At 36.9% G+C, this 16,646-nt stretch overlaps 4 protein-coding genes across 5 annotated transcripts; 2 read left to right on the forward strand and 2 right to left on the reverse strand.

Moving 5' to 3' along the window:
• Nucleotides 1-1,393: 1,393 nt before the first annotated feature.
• LOC147295022 (Protein kinase superfamily protein) lies at nucleotides 1,394-4,185 on the forward strand. 2 transcript variants are annotated; one of them, XM_086233619.1, is made up of 8 exons: nucleotides 1,394-1,458; nucleotides 1,566-1,682; nucleotides 1,808-1,998; nucleotides 2,082-2,280; nucleotides 2,376-2,539; nucleotides 2,666-2,770; nucleotides 3,170-3,292; nucleotides 3,375-4,185. In XM_086233619.1, exons 2-8 carry the CDS (start codon nucleotides 1,613-1,615, stop codon nucleotides 3,612-3,614), a joined length of 1,092 nt encoding a protein of 363 aa, XP_086089745.1. In that variant the 5' UTR covers nucleotides 1,394-1,458; nucleotides 1,566-1,612; the 3' UTR covers nucleotides 3,615-4,185. The 2 variants fall into 2 exon arrangements, with proteins under 2 accessions (XP_086089745.1, XP_086089744.1); XM_086233618.1 differs by having other exon boundaries at nucleotides 1,409-1,682.
• A 365-nt stretch (nucleotides 4,186-4,550) lies between these two features.
• On the reverse strand, nucleotides 4,551-6,111 carry LOC147295023 (Acyl-CoA N-acyltransferases (NAT) superfamily protein). Its single transcript, XM_086233620.1, is given in 3 exon segments — nucleotides 4,551-4,720; nucleotides 5,254-5,269; nucleotides 5,271-6,111. Coding segments are annotated over 3 exon segments (777 nt in total). The 5' UTR covers nucleotides 6,006-6,111; the 3' UTR covers nucleotides 4,551-4,694.
• Nucleotides 6,112-7,205: 1,094 nt separating this feature from the next.
• On the reverse strand, nucleotides 7,206-9,382 carry TBL27 (TRICHOME BIREFRINGENCE-LIKE 27). Its single transcript, XM_086232285.1, has 2 exons — nucleotides 8,790-9,382; nucleotides 7,206-8,656 (listed from the first exon to the last, which is right to left on the reverse strand). Exons 1-2 carry the CDS (start codon nucleotides 9,049-9,051, stop codon nucleotides 7,554-7,556), a joined length of 1,365 nt encoding a protein of 454 aa, XP_086088411.1. The 5' UTR covers nucleotides 9,052-9,382; the 3' UTR covers nucleotides 7,206-7,553.
• Nucleotides 9,383-13,501: 4,119 nt separating this feature from the next.
• On the forward strand, nucleotides 13,502-15,190 carry LOC147295025 (uncharacterized). Its single transcript, XM_086233370.1, has 5 exons — nucleotides 13,502-13,652; nucleotides 13,772-13,932; nucleotides 14,011-14,091; nucleotides 14,548-14,671; nucleotides 14,764-15,190. The coding sequence occupies exons 1-5, from the start codon at nucleotides 13,524-13,526 to the stop codon at nucleotides 14,809-14,811; spliced, it is 543 nt and encodes a 180-aa protein (XP_086089496.1). The 5' UTR covers nucleotides 13,502-13,523; the 3' UTR covers nucleotides 14,812-15,190.
• Nucleotides 15,191-16,646: the final 1,456 nt, after the last annotated feature.

The raw sequence follows: 16,646 nt of genomic DNA on the forward strand, positions 1-16,646 counted from the left end.
CACTCAATGCACGCATCTTTTTGTACAACAACAAAGCTGAATCAAGAAGACCTGAGTCAAAACAACATGATATTTGGTTCTTTTACATTAATAATAACTAACCCAAAAATTCAATAGAAACCCAGTTGATATCAGCAAGCACTAATTAACTAAGATGAAATTCCCAAAGAGAAATCAAAATTCAAACAGCAAGCCCGGCCTCACTCACAGATATAAAAAATTTAGGAACCCTAAATAAAAAATTTAGGAAATTTTGACAAAGAGACAGAGAGAGAGAAACATAGAGCACTCACCTAGCTATTGGAGACGACGACAACAAACAAATGGAGACGACGACAACAGACAAATGGAGACAACGAGAAGAAAATGGCGATTGAAGGCTTTCAAGTTGCAGAGTCTGTGAGAGAGAATGGAGGAGAATACAACGTACATCGTGAAAATGTGAGGTATAACATGTAATTTTTCTAAAATGATCGAGGGTATAATAGGAAATGTAAATATTTCATTAAAAGGATCGGTTTTTTGTAACTCATAGCTGCTTTTAAAAGCAGGGGAGGACCTGCTTTGCATAGTTACGATCACTCATCTCCAATTTTCATAAAAAGCAACTTGATTAATATTTACCAAACACCAATTAGCTGCTTTAATTGTGTGTCACCTCACAATTGTGATAAAAAGCTGTTTTTCCATGTTTACCAAATGCACCCTTAGATTTTTATAAAAATATATTTGTACTTCTTAGTAAAAACACTTTCAGTAAAAGCGCTACTAAGTAAAAGCATTTTCATGAAGCAGTACCAAACAGAAATCACTAATCATACAAATAGATTATTATTTGAATATATAGTTTAAAATTAATCGCACAGCCATATAAAACAAGTTAGATATATGGTAAACACACATTATCACATATAAATGCATAAAATTGGGTCCTACATCGATGTGTGCTTGAAGTTATAATTAATGGACAATCACCTTTTCGAAATTTCAATTATAATGAAATATATCGCTCTACATTACGGAAAGAAAAGAAAATAAAATAGAATTAAAAAATAGTAGAGGATGGTAGACAAACAGATGAAAACGCCCTCTCAACGACAACCTTTTGAATTTTTGATTCTCCTAAAGAAGAAATTGTGAGAATGTGAATAAAAGAGAGAGAAAGGAGACGTTGCAGTAGCAGCTTGTATTTCCTTGTCAAACAAAACTGAACGCACCCCACCACCACTTGCCATCCAATGTTAAGCAAGCAAGCAAGGCAATACCAACTTTTCCTTTATAATCTTTCTTTTTCTTTTTCTTCAAGTACTTGTAATGTTTTGTGACAAGTACAGGTTGCTGTTCGAATAGATGATTTGTTGAGTACTCTCTCCTCGATCTCTAAGCCCTACTCATCTAACTTCTTCACTTGCTCTGTACGTACTCTTCTTGTCTCATATCATCCAATCTCAATTTCAGGTTGATATCTCCTCTACTATTCTGTCATGCATTCTATGAACATTCTCCATACAATCCAATTATGTCCATTTCACATACCCTAATCAGTCATTTCAATTCTAAAACAGAGGATTAGAGATCAAATTTAAGGAGTTAGGAAGAACCATTTACCATTATGCCTTTCGGTTTAGTCTCAGCATGGAACAAGCGCAGGAGGTCCAAGTCCCATGACCACTCAGACCCTTGTATGTTCTTTCTTCTTCTTCTTCTTCTTCTTCATCTCTTTCTCTGCAACCTTTGTTTTGCAGGGTGGTCAGGTCACCAACTTTTCATTGTCATCTACATTACATACTGATCACATTAATTTCAGGGATTTATAAACCGGTGGAGTGCTGGCAACTTGAAGATCAAACGCCCCAACCCACAAAAAGACACCATCATGGGTCATCAGTTTTCACACTCAGAGAAATGGAAGAGGCAACATGTTCATTCAGTGACCAGAACTTACTCGGGAAAGGAGGATTTGGTCGCGTATACAGAGGAACTTTGCGGTCAGGAGAGGTATATATCAATCAATTAAGGATTCGGATCCTCTGCTGGGTTTTTCAAAGCTAGTACTGATGTACTCTTTGGGGAATTTACAGGTTGTAGCAATCAAAAAAATGGAGCTGCCACCTTTTAAAGCAGCTGAGGGAGAAAGAGAATTTCGTGTAGAAGTAGATATCTTGAGCAGACTTGACCACCCAAATCTGGTTTCTTTGATAGGCTATTGTGCTGATGGGAAGCACAGGTTTCTGGTGTATGAGCATATGAAGAATGGGAACCTGCAAGATCACTTAAATGGTTGGCTTTTTCAACTCCAAATGTTATCTCAATCTCCCATGTAAAATAATCAGTTTGCTAATCCTGAAAATAATCAATTCTTAATGGTATTATAGGGATTGGGGAAACAAAAATGGATTGGTCTCTAAGGCTCAAAGTGGCAATTGGAGCAGCAAGGGGCCTGGCATATCTCCACTCGAGTTCTTCTGTTGGGATTCCTATTGTTCACAGAGATTTCAAATCCACCAACATTCTCTTGAATGCCAACTTCCAAGCAAAGGTAAACCAAGTTTACTTTAACTCAAACTTTGCTTGATGCTGCTCTTTTCTTTTCTTTTAACTTTAATTTGAAGTGTGATCAATACGAATATATTTGTAGCTAAAATTGAATCACTGTTTGGTACAGATATCTGATTTTGGGCTTGCCAAGTTGATGCCAGAGGGCCAGGAAATGTATGTGACTGCTAGAGTGCTTGGTACATTCGGCTATTTTGATCCTGAGTATACATCGGTATGTATGCTTCTATATATGAACATCAATATTTTCTGTACATTATGCTCTACCAATTCAATCAATGTACACCTTACATGGCATATATGCAGTAAAAGAAAGGTCCAATAAAGCTAGTTATATAATGTAACCTCTGCAATGTAATTTGCCAACAAAAATTACCAAACTTTTCTGGGTTTTACATTCAGCTCACAAGTTTTAGTAATCCAAATCAAACATTACTAGTAATAATGTCTACTGCAATGTTTTTATACCTATTTTAATACACTTCTCATCATATGTCTTGTGAGAGAGGGGAAGGAAGACTTATAGGATCCCAGCTCACAACAACCCATCTCATTAATACTATTAAAATATCAAATCTTACACTTGTATAACAAGAGGCCTATTTGACAATAGACAGGAAAACTCACTTTACAAAGTGATGTTTATGCATTTGGAGTGGTTCTTCTTGAACTTCTGACCGGGCGTCAAGCCGTGGACCTAAACTTGGGACCAAATGATCAAAACCTTGTACTACAGGTAGGATAAACTTTTTCTCATTCCTAATTATACAAATTAAGTACAGTAGTCAGTACATATGAAAGAAGTTCATATGTTTCAGGTAAGACACATATTGAATGATAGGAAGAAGCTGCGCAAGGTGATAGATCCCGAGCTGGGTCGAAGTTCATACAGCATGGAATCTATAGCTATGTTTGCAAACCTGGCATCACGATGTGTGCGTGCTGAGAGCAGCGGGAGACCCTCCATGGCAGAATGTGTAAAAGAACTCCAGCTGATTATCTATACAAATGCCAAAGGTTTGGGAGTGGCCATGACGCCTAATAAACAGATGTTCTAATTGCAGGGTGAAGACTATGTACAACATGATAGAGATCCTTTACTTCTTCTAATAAAAGAGTTCTTGAATCTTCAAATCTTGTGGACCTATGATCTTTAAAACAAGACCCAAAAGAGCATTTGATAAGAATTCAGATAAAGAGGGTGCAACTGAGTGAATATATCAGACAGAAAAATCATCCCAAATAAGATTACTTTTTGAGTTGGTTTTCTCGTACAGGATCAAGAGAACCTGGGATGTAAATTAATAATGAATTCAAATGTACAATAAGAGGGGAGTCATTTTCTGGTCTCGTTTCTGTTTTGGAATGTTTAACTTTGTGACATTGTTTTTGTAAATTATACACTGTTAAGTCAGAGAATATGTAATTTGTAGTTCATATAGGTTTTCCTGTTGAGTTTGAATAGCCCAAGGCAGAAAGGATTATCGCTACTTCATACATATCTGCAGTTCCGTAATCTATTTACTAAATTCTTCAAGAAACTGGAGTGGAAGTGGGAAGTGGTTGCGCTCTTTAACCAAAAGTTGACCCAGCTGGACAATCTTCACAACCTCAAAGGTGTCTAACCATCTATCCTGGACAAAAAAACAAAGGATTAAGGAACACTGCAACTGAATGATATTTGAATGCGTAATGATTTATGAGTACAACTTAAAGAGAATCTCTTCAGTAAATACAATTGAGAGATCAACTGGAGGGGGAGAGAGAGAGAGAGAGAGAGAGTTACAAAAGAGGATGAGACAACTGGAAGTACCTCAGAAACACACACTAAGATTTTCACATATACATTCATGATGTTCATTCCTCTTCAGAACACACTGTATGTGATTCTGAACAGCTGGTCAAGACTTCTTCAGAACACAATGTATCTGATTCTGAAAAGCTGGTTAAGACTGGAAGTTTCTTGCACATTAAGTGCTTGCGCCTCTGCAACATCAACAGAACCAAAATGCTATCTGTCTTTACAATGTCGTAACCTGCTTTTGTATACATGTTGAATGGAGCTGCATCAATCATTCTGCAATGCAAGTACACCTCTCTTGAAGAACTCATCTGAGAAATTATTTCCTCACTTGCCTTCAAAAGATGCCAGCCAATGCCCCTCCTGAAAATTACAAAATCAAAATCTGAAATCCAGTCTCATTCACGACATTGTGAAGAAATGCTTTGTCTTTTGAATCTAGTGTATATGCTGATAAGTTCTTGTGTATAAATCAGACTGAGTTCAAGGCTCCCTGACTTAACTTCACCCACTACTGAGCTCAAGTGTCCTACCACTTTAGTGTAAGTTGCAAGTTACCAGAACAATCCGGATTCATAACTACTTATTAGTTCAGGGCCTAGCACTAGTATTCTGTTCATAATGTCTATATGGCACAAAAAGATGACCCACAGTTATATTAGTCTTATGCTCACAATCGTTACAACAATATTAGGAAACCAAGAAAACCTCAAATAAGGGGGTGATATATACATAATATGCCAAATAAGACAAGCACACAAATATATAACATGCCCAAGAAATATAGTAATCATTTAACAGACAATTAGAAAAGGAAAACAAGCAGTTGATAAAGAAATAAAAGTATTGGTAGTTTTAGTAAAAAAAAAAGCCTTATCTGGAGAAGGACAACGAACCTCCGAAGCGACTTTTTCACAGCCATGTTACTAATATAAGGTGAATTCTTGGGAGGAGTGGGTGTAGGAGTAGAAGCATTGGCACCCTGTTTGTCAAAGCAAACTTCCACAGTCCCCGCCAATAGCTCAACTTGTTCTTCTTCTTCTTTGTCTTCTTCTTCTTGACCCTCTTCTTTTTTCCTTGTGTAAAACCCAATAAGCGTGGCAGTGTGTGGCATTAGATCCCTTCTCTCAATCAAGTATTGCTTGACCAAGAACCCCAGCAGAGCCACATACCCAGAAGGCAAAAGCATGGACTCCGCGAACGACTCAGCGAGCAACCCAACAGTGATGTCCATCTCTTCCGGCCTCATCACCCTGACCCACATGGACCCAGATTCCAATTCCTGATAATATCGGAAATTCTCAAGTAAGTTGAGCTTCTCGAGCTCTTCATTGCTCAGAAACCGACCTGTTCGAATTGGGTCAGCGAGAAATGACGAGCTAGTAGTAGCAGTAGTTGTTGTTGTTTCTGTAGTTGTAGTAGAAGTTGATGTTGGAGAATGAGACGGAGAGGAGGAGGATTTGAAAGAGTAACGATTTGATTTATGAAAAGTAGCAAGTTGGTGTTTAGGGATAAGAGTTGAGATTGCAGGAGTGAAGAGAAGGGTTTGGTGAGGGTTAAAGTGGGTGTTGGAGAAGAGGTGGTAGTGATGGTGGGGAAGCTGACGCTGTGGATCTAAGGAGAAAGAGAGTGAAACTGTTGCAGCCATGGAACACAAAACGTGATGCCTGTGGATGTGGAGCAGATGAGAACACTTACAATTACTACGTTTACTTGCTTCTATTTTCAGGAGTTCACGTCTTCTAATCTTTTTTTTTTTTCAATAATGCTAGTTGTCCCACATTTTTTTTTTCACATTTGTATTTCACCTGATGTGTCATTACTTTACTGGAAGGGTATTTCCTTTTTCTTTTTTAGGTTTTATTTTTTAATTTTTAATGTCCAATGTATGAATACCATGTAAGATGGTATGAAATTGTGGTATAAAAATGTGGTAAGTGTAGCATTACTGTTTTTTTTTTCTATTTTCTCTACACCCTCTCCCACAGTTTGACACTTGTACTGAGTCCCATATTAATCCCGCAAAAATCAATTTTAATTCTTTTCCATCAAATTATTGTAATTAACAATGAAAATTATGATTGAAATTAGCGTCAAATTAAGATTTCGGTAACTAATTTGAGGAAAGAAAAATACTTGGTTCCATTCTCGCCAAGCATTTTCCTTGTTGAAATGTTCACGTAAGACTGACTTCTTATGTCATATTATTGATTTAGTAGTATCATTCTCATCTTTATTGGAATAGGTCTTAAATTTGAATCTTACTACCCAAAAGAAAAAAATACATATAAATTTCAATATCTTCTTTTTTTTTTCTTTTTTGAGTAAATATCTTGTTGTTTCAATAATGTTATTGGAATGGTAGCTACTCGGCCCACATTTTGTGCAAAGCCCAATGAACCAAACTCTCCATGATTTTCGGGCTTTTCGCCATCATGAGCAAGGGCAACGACATCGACTTATCTTCATGATCCAAGGACCACAGCAACGACATTAATTCAGCGTTGCAGAGCAAAGGTTTGCCCTTCTTTTATCGTAAAATTTATTTACCATCTCTTGTTGAGTTAAGAAATTTCCATGGCTGGCTAGTAATCACAGATTAGAAATTTTCATCTCACTCAAATTTATCCTCAAAGAGGAAGCAAGAACTAATAGTTAGTTAGGATATATAAAAGTTGTAGCAATATGCAAGATATAAAGAACAAACAATTTACACCCACAAAAATTCCAAAAGAGGACATTTTTTGAAGGCTGGAAAATTGTAATGTTGGGAACGTGGCAAGCTCTACATTATGGATTCTCAAACAAACCACAGGAATTGACTGCCATATGCGGTATGCCAGTGATCTATAAAAACATTCTATACCACTTGCTTCCAATTTATTTCATTTGTACACTTTTAACATAAAACCAAAATCGAACTACCTTCCAAATTATATAGATTATAATCGGTGGCACCCTTAAATCTCTTCTCAAAATCTGTCCACCAAATCAGATATTCCCTTTTCTTTCATTACAGGAGAGCCCAAACATAACCAACCTAATTATGTTTGTCCTCCTGTTCTTTTCTTTAATCAGAGACCAATAAGCCAATAACCACCACCCAAATTGAGAACAACATTAAAAGAAACAAAACCCAACAACCTGAACCTCTGATACTGTAAATTGTAATAACTCATTTTGCTCTCTCCTTAATTCATTGACCCTGCTGATTCCATTTCTTCATAATCTCTAGGAGTATGGCATTCCATGTGTCTACAGGCCCTGGCAAGCACCAATGCACACAATCATTTTGTACCCTCTCTGGAAACCCATTAGCAAATGGAAATGCATTCATATAAGGCCCCGGGTGACCATCTGGCCTCAACAATGATAATTTGGTCACATCCAATTCCTCTACTCTAAAACCTTTAGAAAATTGTTTAGCATTCACCTTAGCAGCTTCTACTTCTTCCACTTCAACTTGCCTCATCTCAGCATCCATTCCTTCAAGCTGCTTCTCTTCCTCCTTGTAAGGCTTGGTCTTTGGACAAGCCCCTGCCTTGTCCCACTCACCTTCAAAATGTGCTGGTGAAAATGTAGTCACAATTACATCAATGCCATTGCCATTACCACTATTAGCCCCTCTCCTTTCAATTATGGTCTTAAGGGTAGTCTTTATTGCTTTTCTCAGCACATCATAGAAGCCTATCTCTGTGTGATTGAGACCAGGGCAGTAATGGCAGCCAAGAGCTGAATCACCCTCATAATACACAGCCGGATGTAAAAACCAATGCCCAACTGACAACACAATCATGTCCATCTGACCCATATCCGCTGCCCACCTCTCATTGACTTTATCCAAATACAATTTGTTGTAAGGAACTGAATTTGATTTCTCAACACCATTGACAAGAAACGGTGACCAGTAGACTGAAACATTGGCATTGTGAGAAGGAAAATGCCATCTACGAAACTTGTTCTCCTCCCCATCTGTGTAAACAAGGTTAGGGGGAGAGGCAGTGGCTAGCATGCAAAGAAGGGACTCCAATTGGTTCCTGGCCATGGAGTCACCGACAAAAGCTAGATGCTTGTTGCTGATGAGTTGGAGGAAAGTGTTGGGTTCAAACCTTGGTAGGGGGCATTGCTTGGGTTTCCACCTCCAAAAGAGATAACCCAAATCAGCTCTTCCATGGGTGATGCAATTCTGTCCCTCCTTGATTGTACCACAGGTTGTGCCATTGTACAAAGGGCCCAGCTTGTCATGGACCCATTTCCCTCTGGTGTAGTCACATGGAGTTTCTTCAACTCTTTCCTTTTCTGCATAAAAGAACAACATGAAAAACCTTGTTAGCTGTAACAAATTACCAAGTTGAGTGGTCAACATACCAAAAACAAAGTAACAACCAAACCCAAGTGACCCAAAGAGAAAATGCTTTGGCAGAGGATGTACCCTGAGGAGAAGAGGAGGAGGAGGAGGATGAAGAAAAAGGGGGGAGTGAAGAAGATGATGTGGGTGAGGTGGAGATGGAAATGGAGGTCGAATGAGGGAGCTGATCTGTGGAAGTTTGAGGGAGGGAGGGAGAGTAGAAGTATAGGCGAATTATAGCTATGGGGAGGAGGACATAGACGGCATAGGGTATGAGTTTCTTGGTGAGAGAGTACGAGGAGTGAGAGTGCGAGTGGTCTTTAAAGGGGCTTGTGATTGTACCCATTTCATACCCTTCTTCTTTAATTTTCTCCTCCACTCTGTCTATATTTTTGGGTATGTATGCTCTGCAGCTGAGAAAGCTGAGAGAGGAAGAAAAAGTTGTTTTCTTCTGGTTCTCAGAAAAAGTTGTTTTCTTGATCAGTAGGCTTAAGCTACTGTATGTGTGTGTGTGAGAGAGAGAGAGAGAGAGAGAGAGAGAGAGAGAGAGAGAAAAAAAAAAAGAGATGGGTTGATTCAGTCAAAGGCACATCGAGAATCCCATTATCTCTCTGGTTGGCCAACCAATTCGAAACCATTGGCGTTGTGATTGTTGTTGTCTTCACGCCTGTTGCAACATGTGCTACTCTCTGTTTGTGCTTTTTCTCTCTCCTTTTTAATTACATTTTATTTTTGAGTTGTTTTTTTATATGGATACAGAGGAATATAATTATTAATTGGCTCCTTTTCCTTTTGTCTGGACCTTGACAATTGAATTGACATGGCCACGTAGCTGCATTTTTTAATTTTTTATTATATATCATCTGTATTAGGAATTTAGGATTTAGGACATTGAAAACCTGAAACTACCCTTCTAATATTGACATATTCCTTGTTTATAAATTATAACCAAGAAAGTTCTTGTACTACTACCATAACCTCACATTGTTAATTAATGGTTCTTCTTTTGTGTCCATGGAACCCAACTAACTCATGGTCTTCCCGTATTGCCTATGCTACCTTTTTTTTGCCTATGCTACCTTTATAGTTATGGTAATTGATACCAATCTGCTTTCATAAAGGTGTTGTTCCAAAATGATGCTTAATTAATTAGTGCTTAGATGCATAATCGATCAAGTGCATGGGCCGATTATGATCAGCTTTCAGTACTGTCTATATTAGGACCTAACTAGCAAGCATAAATAGCATTTTGGCCCGACTGATCTACCACAACTTTGCATTTGGTTTGGTTATATTATGCACAGCTAGATAGAGCGACCTTCGATGATATGATTTTGAAATCTCCATTAATTGCTTCACGACTTCATTTTCAGTACAGTGGCGTGAGGCAGGAGCAATCAATTCAGTTGAGAAAAATCAGAAAGGATTAATCTTTTGATGCATTCTTTTCCACTAAATTACAACGCCCCCTACCTATAAAAGGCAAATTGCATCTGATAAAATAAAAAAAAAAACCCACTCATAATAAATTCATAATCATCATGTGAAACAGCAAAAAGCGAGAGATAATTTATAAACTTTAATTTAATTGTGAGCATTGTCTTTCCTATGCATACAGTGCATACAAACTTCACCGAGTAAGGGGCATCATTTTTTGTGATATACAAACGGACTGCTATATATTGTATGTAGACTCTTGTAGTTTGATGTGATTTTGACTTTTTTATTGTATAATTGTCTCCCCCCTCCACTGTACAGTCTGTACTCAAAAAAACTTACCATCATCACATCACATCACATCATATAATTGACAGATATATGTGTAGGTTTATTATATGAAGCCGTTGGAGTGGGTGGGAGTTGTTTAAATTACAATGCCCTACAATGTGTATATATATATGTGGAGTGTGTTAGTGTGATACAGATCTTTCAGCAATAATGTGCTATTTGTATCTTGTTAATTATCTAGAAGTCTAGAACCACATGGCACCTCTTATCATTATATTATTTAATTTGTTTTCAGAGTGAAACAGAACAGTGCAGTGTATATTAGCTAGCTAGCCATTTGAATTAGTGTACTTAACTTCAATTTGAAGCTTTCAATCAAGTCCCAAACCCAAAATAAAACTCTCTTAAAACTCTCACATGCAGTAAAAAGAACAGATATATATAAAAAATGAATGTTTAATAAAAAGTGTGATCACTTTTCAATAGTCCAAGTCTTCTGCAACATTTGAAGCACATAAATTTGCATAGCATATATACAATGATTTGAGTGTGAATGAGATCTTGAGAGTTGAGATCCACTCGCCATTTTCAAAATGAGTATTAGTTAAGAGCAGGTCTAGCATCGAAATCATCTCAATATAATACATAAACATACATAGTAATCATCTTTAAAAAAAAATTTAGGAGGTAGCATGTGTGTGGCCAGCGGTACATAGATATATATATACAATAATGCTATAAAATTAATTAGTTAGTAAGTTAATATAAAACTAACCACCCTGTTGGGCCCACTGCACAATGTAATTTCAAAATCCAAACCGTTTATTTTTTAGGTCATGCTTCAAAGATCATTCATGTAAAAAATCTTTAAAATCGGAAGTCATTTAGCCATTTGATTATAATAACAACTATTTCTATGTTTTTATCGAAAATACTGATCGTCTATTTATTTGATCTCAAATTAGATGACTACATGATTTTTGATTTAGTTGATTTTTTGCAATGATGATCTTTGAAGTACGTATAACCTAAATAATTGATGATTCGGATTATGAGATATGAGATTAGTGATGTGGTAAGCTCAAAAGCATAGTTAACTTTATATTAACTTGCTAACTGATTAACTTTAGAGCATTCTACTATATATACATATAATTAAAGTATTAATTGTTATGATCTTATAGACGGACATATTTTTATGAACCCACAATATATAATATTTACATGCACTCAATACACATACACCGACACACGTTTGTGATGCCACGTACGCGGACCCGGAATGAAGACAAAGCATTGTTTAATATATCCGCACGATGAAAATATCAAGACAGTAATGATTTAGTTTAGGTACATTACAAATTAAAGAACCTGTAAAATATATTCGTATGACTAAATTGAATATGAACAATGAACATGATGATTCCCAGATGGAGTGGTGCCCAGCTCAGCTCCCACCAATTCCATGAAAATGATATGGACTGCCTTCTGCATGTTCTGGGCCCACATTAGGTAAAATTAAAAAGGGAGAAGTGTTAAAAATTCGCATGTGATGGTGACGCATTTTAAACCTCTAAATCTGATGAGTTTACATTTTCATTTTTGGGGTATTGTTTTTGAATCATTAAATTCAGATGCATACAGTGTGATCAACAAGCGGGGTTGCTGGTTGAGAAAAATTGATTTATCCCAGTATATACATTTATGTAGGTGTTTATATTTTTCAATACGTTGTTATTATTATTGATCGTGTATGATAAAAGAGATTGAGACAATAAAGATGCACACTTGTTAAATAAAAGTTTTACTAGCAACCGATCTCATTAAAGGAAAAGAAAAGAATGGCTTGGCCCAACTTGTTTCTAAGGAGGAGTGCCAGAACTCACGGTCACAGGACAAGACATCTATACGTATCTTGCTTGGCAATTTGGCATCTTGCTCGGCTTTCACCGTGAAAGCAGCCAAACTCATTCAAGAGTAAAGATGGACACCTCGTTTTTAGTTGCAGAAAATCCAATTCCACGAGGAGCACAGATTCGGGAAATTAATTGCATCTTTAATTTATTGATATACATATACCCCACGTCTTCACATTTCAGGCCTAACCTACGCACTTCATGCTTCTACCATTTTGTTTGTGGAAGCAAACAATTCTAGTGTGTTGTTGGATTCCTCGATTTCGGATTAAGATCATTTTATTATTTAAATTCCTATTTTTTAAAACTACTTTGTAAGCATTTTTTTTTAATGGGGGCGTCTTTCAGGAAGAGTAATAAATGAATAAAATGCAGAGCTCCTTTTTAGCTATATAATTTCTTTAAAAAAAAAAAACACCTATACAATTTTGAAGTGGACTTTAATTGACTGGTACTAACAAACAATGGTGATATGAGTGTGAACAATTTACCAAAAAGAAATGATAGGAGTGCAAATATATGAGAGTAAACATGAGAAAGTTTCATGGAGCCTCAAGTAGATCCGTCCCTATTTGAAGATGGGATTTTAAAGTTCAAATTTAACCTAAATATGTATTATTTTTATATCTCATGACAATGGAACTTGGTATGGTATCGAAATTCAAATCACAAACCTACACTTTAAGTATGAGTTTGACATAGAACTCCAAACTCGAATCCTAAACTTCAAATCTTAAACATAAATTTTAAATATTCGGAAAATTCTAGACCGGATGTTAGTTCAATCTTTAACCTCAAAACAGACCAGCCTTATAAATTATGATTTAAATCTCATTATACTTAATTGGTTGATTATACAAGTAAACTTATTAGACTAAACTTTGAATTTGGATACTTGTCTCGATTATCCTTTGACTAAAAGAAAAAAGTGCACTGAACTATTACATGTTTACAAATCCTTTCATGTAAGTTATTGAGCTAAAAAGATTTTGGTTCACAATCTATGGGCCTACGATATTGGCCCAACAAGAAATTGAATAAAAATTTTGGCAGTAGTTGGATCATTAAGATTTGGACCAAGAGTCCAACAAAGCCCTTTAACAATTTTTAGGAACGGTAAAATGACTAGGGCTTTGAATCGCAGAGCAGAACTCCAATTACTGGAAAATAAGGCATGGCCATGGATGGCAGCAACGGGGAGGAGTTGGCCATTGGGTGTTTCGTCTCCATCAAGACCACGTTGAGCGACGAGTTCCAAGGCCAGGTCATCACCTTCGACCGCCCCTCCAACATCGTCGTCCTTCATATCCTTCACTAATCGCCCTATTATCACTTTAATTAATGATTTGGTTTGGTTTATGGTTTTTGCTAACCCTAGAAAAAAAAGGGATCTTTGCAATTTCTCTTTAACTTTTGGGATTACAAGAGGGTTCGAAAGGAGGGCCTCGGCGGAACATAAGGCTGCTGAAGGCAAACTATATAAAGGAGTTGTCGTATCTGGGTCAAGCCGAAGACCCGCTCGATTTTAAAAAGTGTTATCTTGATCTTAATAGTCTCCGAGCCAGAGAGGAATTAGCGATTAGGTAATTCATTCGCCGTTACCCAGTTGGGGATTTTGTTGAATAATTGTGAATTGAAGTGTTGGGTGTGTTTAATTGCAGACAAGCAGAGGCAGAGTGCGAGAGGATTGGCGTGGGAGTCACCAGCCAGGCTCAGAGAATTTTCGACGCATTGTCTAAGACGTGAGTTCTTTGCTCATTTTTCCTAATTTAGCTCGTAGCTAAAGATATGGTGTTAACTCTGAGTATAACTGCATCTGCATTATGGTGATTCAGTAAAAGCAACCCACTTCTCTGCAAAATGCAAATGTCGTTTCTATGGAGCATATGTTCTTGAACTTAGTAATGAAAAGTTTTAAAATTTTTCTAAAACAGCTCAAAGATTTGAATTTATGAGATTCTAGGATGTATCTGCGTGTGTAAGTGTGAGCAGCAACGTTTTTGTGACATTTTCATTGTTTGGACTTTGGTGAACTTTTGAAACACTGATGATCGTTGCTTGAGCAGTTAGCACAGATGCAAAATATAGAATTTCAAGACTTTAGTTACAGTATAGATTAGTCTTTGGTTGTGACTTATAAAATTGTATAGTTTGCAAAAGTTATGTTTCCTGTACTGAGTGTTATTGATGATGATCAGGCTTCCAGTGCGCTGGGACAAGACTGTCATAGTTGTGATGAATGAGGTGCGTGTAAGCAGTCCATATCTTCCTGAGTCTGTCAGTGGAGGAACTCCTGCTGCCAATGATCGGGTGAAGAAAGTGGTAAGATACTTGAAGGATGACACTACTTATTTTAGGCTGATTTTTATTAGGGAAATGTAGAACTCTTAACATATTCCATTTTTTGTTTCTAGCTTGAGTTTGAGAGGAAGAGGTTGCAAACTCGTACTGGTGGTCAGTAATAGTTACACATTTGCACCTGATTGCCTGATAGGAAAAGACTTTTCCCTCGAGGGATGAAATCATGATGGGTATGTTCGTAACTCAGCCTTCTCTGAGGAGAGCATATTATCTATTCTCTTGAGGCATGTGAACGCCTAAAACAAAGAATCAATCTGCTTACATATCATTTGGTCTGTAGCTATTCTTTGGTCTTGCCTGCAATTGGCTCTTCTGCTGTGTTTGCTTGTGCTGTTCATTTGAGACAGTTTGTCGTGCTCTGTTAAGAGATTGAGTTTTATCAAGTTTCTATTTAATCGTGCATGTCTCACAATTCTCACAATAGGAGCAAGTAATCTGATTGGACATGGAAAACTATAATGAAGTTTAATTTGTTTGGCATTTATGTTCTGTAAAAATAAAGATAATTGTATGCTGCAGTATATATCAGAATATCTTTTAACCTCAGTCCAAAAAAATAGAATCTTTCAACCTTGAATTACGTACTTATCCCGCATAACTTCAAGATTAGCATGATGCAGTATCCTTTTTGCAATAATATTTATTTTGGAGTTGGAAAAAAGTAAATTTGATTGGTTGAATAGGAGAAAGGGATGTCAATTTTTCTTTTACATAGAGATCGGGTTGTGAATTAGTTGATGGAAAATTGCATTTTAACAACACTACTCGTTAGGTATGGTTTTCTCTGGTGTTGAACCGACAACATATGAAGGTGCCAAAATGTTTGTGTTATGCCCTTTTCATTTTACCCCCTCTATTTTTTTCTGGTGGGGACTTGCTCATTTTATTGTCCTCTTGCCCTCAAATTGTCTTCTTTCTGATAGAAATGGAAATAGGTACTGTGAGCTCTCGGGTTCTAGATGAGGTTTAAGAGGGGCATGATGAGTGCTTGTATTGGACAATTGGATTCTGGTGGTTTACCCTTTTCAATTCATCATCTATAATTTTTTTTTTTTCTTTTTGTTGTGGGTCGTTTCTTTGTATCTTGTGTGGTTTAGACCTAGGTTGAGCTGGGGAGGAGGTGTAAGAAAATTCTATGGTGTGCGAGAATTCCAGTTTAATGAGCCTTCTTTGCTCCGTGCGCTTTGCCCCCATAGGAATTGTATAAGATTTCCTCCGTAAATCTGAGTGTGGTAGTGCCGGGGTGCATTAGTGTCCTAAGTTCTTGGTTGGGATAAACAAGAGATGTCAAGTTAGCTGAGGGATCTGTTCAATTGAGTCTAAAGTAAAATAAAGTTGCTACTTTCGAGGAGGAAATTCTAGATACTACGACGAAGAAACCAAGAAAAACAAATGTCAATGCATCATTATTTCTGGGGATTGCTATTTTATATCTAAAATAAAATAAAAAATGGATCCAAATCGATGGGATAGAGGAGTTCGAGTTCCAAGTAGTAAAGAAGGATTTGAAATCAATGTATTACAGTAGTTGATTGATCTGGATTATGGAATGCAACTACAAGTTCATGAAATTAAATTAAGGCCAATGACTTAAAATTTAATCCGACACAAACCTATCTGCTTCTCTCTCAGTTTGCTGATTTGGTTGGGGCCAGTTAATTTGTGAGGGTATGAGTCTGAGTTGGGCAATTTGAAATGGGCCACAATAATTAGGCCTTGGAACTGATCTGGGCTTTAGAATTGTGCTCATTCCATTTGAATTTCGAAATATTTTGACCAATGAAAAGGAAGGAAAAGGAAAACATAGGTTACTTTTTTGGGTACTCCGAGTTTTAAAGCATAGGTTACTTGGAACCAAAAAGAAACAGCAAAAATGGTAATGGGTCTTCGTAAAACGACATGTACCAGCTGGGTAGGCAAAGGAAATTGAAAAAGT

This window comes from Dryas octopetala, chromosome 2 (genome assembly GCF_963921425.1).
Source record: "Dryas octopetala chromosome 2, drDryOcto1.1, whole genome shotgun sequence".
Classification (NCBI taxonomy): domain Eukaryota; kingdom Viridiplantae; phylum Streptophyta; class Magnoliopsida; order Rosales; family Rosaceae; genus Dryas; species Dryas octopetala.